The sequence below is a fragment of the Otolemur garnettii genome, unplaced genomic scaffold (assembly GCF_000181295.1).
Source record: "Otolemur garnettii isolate 467f Iridium unplaced genomic scaffold, OtoGar3 scaffold00142, whole genome shotgun sequence".
Classification (NCBI taxonomy): domain Eukaryota; kingdom Metazoa; phylum Chordata; class Mammalia; order Primates; family Galagidae; genus Otolemur; species Otolemur garnettii.
The window spans coordinates 798,597-807,109 of NW_003852537.1; the positions used below are offsets into that span (position 1 = coordinate 798,597).

General features: G+C 51.6%; 3 protein-coding genes across 11 annotated transcripts in view; 2 read left to right on the forward strand and 1 right to left on the reverse strand.

Annotated features, from left to right (window-relative positions):
- TAF6 (TATA-box binding protein associated factor 6) overlaps nt 1–520 on the forward strand; it is a 9,729-nt gene extending 9,209 nt beyond the window's left edge. For 4 of the 5 annotated variants that reach the window (XM_023518578.1, XM_023518577.1, XM_023518579.1 and 1 more), the window contains one exon: nt 1–382. In XM_023518578.1, coding sequence (XP_023374346.1) covers nt 1–382 — 382 coding nt within the window. The other variant, XM_003798865.3, reaches the window with a different exon arrangement.
- On the reverse strand, nt 450–4,172 carry AP4M1 (adaptor related protein complex 4 mu 1 subunit). The gene is made up of 15 exons (XM_003798866.3): nt 4,076–4,172; nt 3,891–3,979; nt 3,466–3,572; nt 3,286–3,382; nt 3,053–3,163; nt 2,883–2,963; nt 2,618–2,680; nt 2,448–2,514; nt 2,295–2,348; nt 2,074–2,180; nt 1,873–1,967; nt 1,596–1,640; nt 1,314–1,364; nt 1,079–1,190; nt 450–932 (listed from the first exon to the last, which is right to left on the reverse strand). Exons 1-15 carry the CDS (start codon nt 4,131–4,133, stop codon nt 708–710), a joined length of 1,362 nt encoding a protein of 453 aa, XP_003798914.1. The 5' UTR covers nt 4,134–4,172; the 3' UTR covers nt 450–707.
- MCM7 (minichromosome maintenance complex component 7) overlaps nt 3,919–8,513 on the forward strand; it is an 8,489-nt gene continuing 3,894 nt past the window's right edge. Inside the window, exons 1-8 of one of the 5 annotated variants that reach the window (XM_003798864.3) lie at nt 3,919–4,595; nt 5,789–5,868; nt 6,198–6,362; nt 6,523–6,647; nt 6,723–6,903; nt 7,561–7,698; nt 8,018–8,167; nt 8,360–8,474. In XM_003798864.3, coding sequence (XP_003798912.1) covers nt 4,565–4,595; nt 5,789–5,868; nt 6,198–6,362; nt 6,523–6,647; nt 6,723–6,903; nt 7,561–7,698; nt 8,018–8,167; nt 8,360–8,474 — 985 coding nt within the window. In that variant the 5' untranslated portion in view covers nt 3,919–4,564. The other 4 variants (XM_023518576.1, XM_023518575.1, XM_012810798.2 and 1 more) reach the window with 4 other exon arrangements.

Sequence of the window (8,513 nt, forward strand, 5' to 3'; positions counted from 1 at the left end):
GGTCCTGTCCCTCAGCACTTCAGCCCCTGGCTCAGGCTCTACCACCACTTCTCCTGTCACCACTACAGTCCCCAGTGTGCAGCCTATTGTCAAGCTGGTCTCCACAGCCACCACTGCACCCCCTAGTACTGCTCCCTCTGGTCCTGGCAGTGTCCAGAAGTACATTGTGGTCTCACTTCCCCCCACTGGGGAGGGCAAAGGAGGACCCACCTCCCATCCTTCTCCAGTTCCCCCTCCATCATCATCCCCCTCTCCCCTTGGGGGCAGTGCCCTCTGTGGGGGGAAACAGGAAGCTGGGGATAGTCCCCCTCCAGCTCCTGGGACTCCAAAGGCGAATGGCTCCCAGCCCCCCAGCTCTGGCTCCCCTCAGCCTGCTCCATGATACTCCCATTTCCAGTCCCGGGTTCCCACATGCACGCACATATATGGGCTGGAAGGGAATAATAGGCTGCTTCCTCCACATCGTTTTCTTTTTAGACATTGTACAGCTAGTTCCTCAGAATAAAAGTTTGGTTTGTAAGTTCTGTCCACCTCAGTCCTTCCTGTGTTGGGGTACCATGAAGGGATGAGTCTGTTAGGCCCTCCCGGTCTCTTAGAACTCATGATCAGGCCTTTTACTGCCTACACCCAGAGCCATGGGCCAGAAGGCCAGACTGTTCTTTTTTCATTTGATAAAATCTCGCCTTGGTGTCCTCATATGGGGAGCTTCAGATCCGAATGACATAGGCATTGCTGTGGCTTAGGTGTCGCACCCACTTGTGTGGGTTGGTGTTGCCACAGGGTCTGAAGGTGAGCCTGAGGAAGCGAACCTGGAGGCCAGAGCATGTGTACCGAGGAAGTTCAAAGGAGAGGCTGGCAGGGCCCAGTCCCAGAGGAGGGGCCGAGGTAGAGGGCCCATGGCTGTGAGGTCCCGGAGGGCCTGGGACATCCATCTGTGAGAAGCAGAGGTAGGGAGAGGGAAGAAAGCAGGAATCTGACCACACTGGAGAACAAGGCAGCAACTGCCTTAGGAGGGCAGGATGAGGGTCTGCAAGTGCAAGTCAGGAGAGGAGGGGGCTGGAGGGCTGATAGCGGATACCTGGAAGAGGCCTGATAGTTGAGAGCCTCCTTGCACCCGGGGCAAGTCCCAGTGAAGGGCTCCCTCCCTGAGCTCTGCCTTCTGCTCTGGGCTGCTCAGCTCCTGGGACAGGCTGGAGTTTGGAGAGGAAGGTGCTGGGGCTTGGCCATGCATTCCCTGGGGCAGACCAGGTTACTCACCTCATCTCCCAGTGCTAAGCTCCCCCAGGAAGCTCTCCTGGGACACACACACTAACCTGACCACCCCTCGAGGCAGGGGAAGATGAAGCCTTATGTTGAGAGCTTGGCTGCAGAGAAGAAAGGAACAACGTCAGCCCCAGAAAAGCACAGTCTCTTGCCCTTATTCCTCTCAGATGTCAACAGTGCAAGTTCAGCATGCCCCCTGCTCTAAATGCTACAGCCTCTAACCAAATTGGATTCTGAGGCTGGTAGCTGCATCTGAGGGAAGCAGCAACAGGTACCTTGGCCTGTCTCCTGCCCCATACAGCAGAACTAGGCCTGCTAGTGCCTACTCTTACCTCTTTGGAGGCAGATCACATCTTAACTTCAAATAAACCTGGAGGCTGAATGAAAAGATAAGATACCATTGTCATATCACCTTTCCCTACCCAGGGCCTCCATGCAGGGCTGTGTAGGTTGTACACCAAGAAGGGCTAAAATCCACTCCTACTTCACTAAAAAAGACTTTTTCCAAATCTACCCTATTACCAGCAAACCCCTCTATACTAAGTGCTGGGAATATATACATCTTGGCTTGGGTTCTAAGATAGCTCTAGAACACAGAAATGGTCTCACCGGCCTGAGCTTCGGTCCCATTGCACAGAGGGAAAGAGCCGGAAGGGCAGTGGTGAGGGGAGGTCATCAGAGAGTTGGTACCGCATCACAGTCAGCTGAAGCCAGACAGGAGTAAGGTCAGTTTGGTCTCCTCACACCTGCACTGCCTCCCTTCCCTGTGGTGGACAGACTATGCTAGGTCACCCTGCGCCTGGGCCTGACCTCGCCCTGAGGTGGCTGTAAGCGGAGGATTCGATGAGACTCAAACTCATCCAGGTTCACAGAGCTGTGGAATGAGACCTCATCAACCCGAATTCCTGGTCCATAACCTAGAAAGAGAGAAGGATTCTTCTGACCCATATTTCAAGAGAGTAAAGCAGGAGGAAGGGAGACAATCCATCTCTTAACTTTTCTTCATGAACTCTAAAGACCCAATTTCTCACCTCTCAGTTCTGACTTCCCTACACAGAATTCTTCTGTCAAGCCAATGCGCATCTCTGTCAGAAGAAAGAAAGAGGGTCAGCAAGCACTACCACACTCAACACCAAGCAGCTGGTCCCAAACCCAGCCCTGGGTCCAGTCTGCACATTCCTCACCAGAGCCACTGGGAAGGAAGCTCTTGAGCCGGATCTCTCCCTGCACATCCATCTTCAACAGTGAGCCCTGAGGGAGTGGTAGCGAGGTCAGTGCCCTAAATCTTGATGGCCCTAATACATTTACCAAATCCTATTTGTCCTCATCTACAGAGTTGGGAGCTCCAACTTACATTGGATGCTATCAATACAGACAGTCTCTCAACCACATCCAAAAAAACTTCATTCTTTTGGCTCTGAGAGAAAGAGAAGATTTGGGTGGTTGGAGGCAAGCAAACCGTTTTCTAAAATGGACAAGCAGAAGGGACAGGGCAGTCCAAGCTAGGGCCCGGTGGTGCGGAGAGGGTATAGGGTGAGGGAGAAGATACCCATGACCAGGGGAGATGGATATACCTGGAAAAAAGCCAAAGGATCTGACCCCATAGACTCCTCCCTTACCTGGTCAGAACGACTGGACAGGACAGGGCGGCTAGCTGCACTGCTGGGGGCCACTTTGCTCTGTTGTGTCTCAGCCCCAAACTGTAAAGTACCCAAAGCAATCAATCCTCAGGTATGACACTCTTAGATCACCCCCCTTTCCCCTTGTCTTCCTCTTTCCTTCTACTGACCAAGCCAACACTGCTGAGGTCAAAGAGGCTAAAGGGCTTGCTGACCACGGCTTCCGCCTGGATGAAGTTCCTCAGCATCTCCATGGAGGTGGTCTGCACATAGCCATAGTCCTAGTGGTGAAGGAAGGGCTTTGGGTGGCCAGTGGAGGGAGGGGGTGAAAATGAGTGGAATTAGCCTCCCAACCACAGGATGCCGCAGGGGAAAGGCAGACAAGAATATCTATGGGTCTCACCAAAACTTCATCCAGGAGTTCGTAGACCAGAGCCACATTGCGAGAGATGGTCCCCTCACCCAGGGAGCCACAATAATCACCCAGGAGAGTGGCCAACCTGAGGAAACATAGCCGAGTGTGCCTATCTTCCTCCTCTTCTCAGACCCCCTACTCCCAGGCACCCTACCCAGCCTTCCTCACCGAGAGAGCAGCTCTAGTATGCTGAAGGGAGAAATGTTTTCTGAAGCAGTGGCTACCAAATAGAGGCCACTGTGTCTGATGTGAATGAAATGACGGTCATCGTGATGCTGAGACAAAAGCAGGGAGAAAGGCATTAGGATAATAGACGGGTCGTGAGCCTGGATCCCAATGTCTCTACTAGTTGGAGTAACAGTGCGACTTTGGGCGACACCTAAACCCTCCCTGAAGCCCAACTTACTAATGTGTAATGATGTTGATAACGCACCTACCCCAGAAGTGTTGAGAATTATAAGGAGCAGTGCTCAATGGACTTTCGCTAGTTTTACTTGGAGTTAGCTGACTCTCAAGTACAAGTTTTCAAAGAACCAGCTCAGGGAAGAAGGAGGCGCCCACCTTGCCCGTTAGCCCCAGTCCCCGGTGGTTACCATGACAACCGGGGACTCATCTCCTGCCAGTCCCGTCAGCTTCCGGTAGAATAGCTCGGCCACATCCCGGCCGCCACTGTCTCCCCTGACTGGCGGGTAGAACAGTTAAGGAGCCTGCGACACGGCTGGCTCCGGCCATTACTCCCACCCAGCCCCTCCACCTTGCTCCCGCGGGTCAAGGATACAGTCTTTGTAGATGAGCGGGTCCCCCTTGGAGGACAGAATGAAAAACTGGGATATCATGGCCGTTCTGAAGAGTAGACAAGGCGGCGGCGAAAGTTGGGCCTGTCCCGCCTGGCGGTCCTGGAACAAAAAGGCTTGCGTGAGCTGGCCCTTTAAGAGCGATTCTCCTCTGCGGGTGCCACCTCCTACCGCGGGAAACCCGGCGCCAGCCCGGACTCTCCCGGCAATTCCCACTCGACACCCCTACCTCCTCCCGTCACTCATCTCAGACTCACCCGGTGATTGGCCGAGGCTGGGGCCTGCGGCGAGTGGGGAGGGTGGAGAGCCATCCTCTCTGATTGGCGCAAACTCAGTGGCGCAGATCACGTGGGGGGCGACGTTTCGCGCCAATTTCGGTTGGTCGGCCACAATCCAGCGCGTGTACGGTCTCTTCTTTCCCGGGAGCTAGACTCCTGAGCCCGCCAACTGCTGCTGCACTACCCTGGGCAGCGATGGCACTTAAGGATTACACGCTTGAGAAAGGTGAGGGTCTGCAAGCCTGGGAGGAGCGTCCTGCGCGGTAATCTTCCAGACTAACACCTGTGCTTGTAATTGGGGTCTTAGGGGGCCCTGTCCGTGGGCAGCAAGGCCAGACGCAGGGTCAGGCGGCGGCGTGGCTGAGATAAAGCATGCAGGAGGGAGGCTTGGGGTTAAAGAAAAGCTGGTAATCCTGCCCAGGAAAGGTGATGTGGACGTGGGAAGGGGGATAATCCTGCTGAGGGGCTGCAGAGGAGTGGGTCGCGCCCAGAAAAGACGCGGACCCTGTTTAAGGGCTTTCGGCCTCCGGTGGCGACCTAAACCCGCTTCGCTCCGCCCTTTTCGGTACTCTGGGATTCCCGCTTTCTCGGTAGAGGCCCCGAAACCCCAGGGGCGGGCAGGCCCGGGCCGCTGCGCACCGGGATTGGACGCTTCAGGCCGCCCTCCAAGCGGAAGTGGAAGCGGGCGGAAGTGGCGCGAAGCAGTTGGAGGGAGTGTCGTGTGTAAACAGTGTCCTTCCGCGCGGTGGCTTCAGAGAGAGCTGATGAGGGTGGGGGCGTGCCTGGAATTTGGGGGTTTAGCTCGTGGCCGAGAACCGCGGCAGTGGGGAGGGACGGAGAGGCTTTCGACGTGCTGGCCAATGGCGGGACGGGCTCCCGCCTTGGGCGGAGGAATCCCAGACTGTGAGACGGCTAGAATGTGGGCCCATGTGCTTCTTTGTTTACTAAGAGCGGAAGCGCTGGCGGGAGCGGGGGTGGGGTAGAGGACTGGCCTAGTGGCGAAGATCCCGGTGAGAGCGAGGGTTTAGGGTACGCAAAGAAAAGAAGAGATTTGTGCAGGTGGAGGGAGAGAGACCTTCGAGACCAGAGTGTGCTGCAGAGTGTGGGAGGCCATAGGGAAAGGGTGCTAGGATTTTAAGCTAAAGTGGACACTGGAATTCTCCCGTGGGTGGGGGGGAACGTTGGGTAGCACTCTGAACTGCCAGAGCCACTTAGTCTTCCTAGGTAAAAACAGACTTGTGAAAAGGAGTTTTACCCACTTTAGGGGGAATTATGTAGGATTATTTAAATATCTGTGTAATAAGTAACTTACAGATCATGTTTTAAGCGAGAATAGATTTTTTTGTTTCTACCAGAAGAATATATAGTAAGTTATCTATTTAAAAAAAGGCTGCTAATGATTTTGCACTTACCTTGTAGAAAAGGTTAAGAAGTTTTTACAAGAGTTTTACCACGATGATGAGTTTGGAAAGAAGCAGTTCAAGTATGGGAACCAGCTGGTAAGTGTAACATTGGGTGAAGGGAGTGGGTTGGTGTGCTTAAGTGGTGCTATAAGAGGTGACCTGGCATGTTTCAGGAAGTCTTTTTGTTTGTAAGTAATAGTTTGGTGCAGTATGTGATACTTAGTAGGTGAATATAATACTATAATATGTTTATGATTAGACTTTTTTAATGTTTGGAGATTGAGAAGTGAGTGTTGCTGTCTGATTCTGAACTTTCTCCTCTGTGGGTCGCTAAAGCTGTGCTCTGCGTTCATAGTGATATGTGAACGCTGATGAACAAGGTACAAATTTGGCTTTGAGGTATTGGTATTTTTTTCCCATTGCAGGTTCTGCTGGCTCATCGGGAACAAGTGGCACTGTATGTGGACCTGGATGATATAGCCGAGGATGACCCTGAGTTGGTGGATGCGATTTGTGAGAACGCAAAGCGCTATTCGAGGCTCTTTGCTGAAGCTATACAAGAGCTGCTTCCTCAGTACAAGGAGAGGGAGGTAAATGGCTGGAGAATAGGGCAAGGGAGGTAGGTTTCTGTCTCATAGCTGCTTGGATTATGATTTTTTTTTTTTGAATTGGCAGATAGGAAGGGCAGTGACTACTACTAGGCAGTGTTCTCTCTTTTCCTTGTTATTCTATTTTTTCTGTCTTTTTTAGGTGGTAAATAAAGATGTTCTGGATGTTTACATTGAGCACCGGCTGATGATGGAGCAGCGGAGCCGGCAACCTGGGGCTGTGCGAAACCCCCAGAATCAGTACCCTCCTGAGCTCATGCGCAGATTGTGAGTAGGCACTGTGGGGAAGGGTATAGGTACGTGTTTTCTCCTGAACCTTGCTAATGACTGTTTTCCTCTTAGCGAGCTATATTTTCAAGGCCCTAGCAGCAATAAACCTCGTGTCATCCGGGAAGTACGAGCTGACTCCGTAGGGAAATTGGTAACTGTGCGTGGAATCGTTACTCGTGTCTCAGAAGTCAAACCCAGGATGGTGGTGGCCACATATACTTGTGACCAGTGTGGGGCAGAAACCTACCAGCCGGTACGTGTGGAGTGAGGGACTGGAAGGCACTCATTAATGTTTATCATTTATTGTTTTCTCTGCTTGTTGCAAAAGATGTTTGTGTGTTAGCTTTTTATCCTTTATTGTGGCACATGATGGACTTTTTTCTTGTGTTCTTGGTTTTTGTCACTATTGACTTAGAGTAGTTCAAGGGGTTCTTGACCCTTTCGTGATATTTGCCATGAAGAAATGTAATTAAAGTGAATGACTTAGAAAAGGCTCTTTTTCTTCTGTGTGTGGTTTTTTGTTGTTGTTGTTGCAATTTGGCTGGGGCCTGGTTTGAACCCACCACCTTTGGTATATGGGGCCGGTGCCCTACTCACTGAGTCATAGGTGCTGCCCTCTTCTGATTTCTTTTGTTGGTTCTTTTCTTTTTTCTTTTCTTTTTTTTTTTAATCACCCTTGGTAGTACCCTGGCATCATGCAGCTGACAGCAACCTCCAATTCCTGGGCCTAGGCAATTCTCAGCCTCCTGAGTAGCTGGGACTGTAGGCGCCTGCCACAACACCTGGCTGTTTTTTGTTTGCAGTTTGGCCGGGGTCGGGTTTGAACCCTCCACCCTCCGTAAATGGGGCCAGCACCCTACCCACTGAGTTATAGGCGCTGCCTTTGTTGGTTCTTTTCTTGCATTTCTAGATCCAGTCTCCTACTTTCATGCCTCTGATCATGTGCCCAAGCCAGGAGTGCCAAACCAACCGCTCAGGTGGGCGGCTGTATCTGCAGACACGTGGCTCCAAATTCATCAAATTCCAGGAAATGAAGATGCAAGAACATGTGAGTTGGGGTATGCGGTCCTGGGCAGATGGAGCAGGGAGTCCATTTGAATCCTGTAGTCACTTGTGGAGGGACAGTAAGAAAGAACAAAAGAAGAGAACTGAGGCAGAAAAGTCACCTAAAGCAGGAGGGAGGTGTACCTGTACTTTTCTGTTTTAATCTGGAAGAAGTAAAGGAGATCTCATCTCCCTTGTTCCATAGGTTTATCTAAAGCTGGGCAGTCTGAGAAAATTCCTAAAAGAGTGGGGTGTTTAGGGAGGGAAGGTTAGGTCCTTGTGGACCTTGTGTTCCTTATTTTTTTTGCCCTGCTCTTTCCTAGACTGACCAAGTGCCAGTGGGAAACATCCCTCGTAGCATCACGGTGCTCGTAGAAGGAGAGAACACAAGGATCGCCCAACCTGGAGACCATGTCAGTGTCACTGGTATCTTCTTGCCAGTCCTACGCACTGGGTTCCGGCAGGTGGTACAGGTAAGAAATGGAATCTGAAATGAGGAAAGAGTCCCCTTTTCCCCTCACCCACTCACTCTCCCTATTTCCCACAGAGAAAACTACAGCAAAACAAAACCAAGTAGAACAAAAGGTTTTGTCAGGAGATCATTATGAAATTAGGTAATGGGCAAGCTGAAGTGATTTTATTCATATCTTGTTATTTTACTTAAGGGTTTACTCTCAGAAACTTACTTGGAAGCCCATCGGATTGTGAAGATGAATAAGAGTGAGGATGATGAATTTGGAGCTGGAGAGCTGAGCAAGGAGGAGCTGAGGCAGATTGCAGGTGAGCCAGGGGGAAGACTGGGAATTTGATTTTCATCCC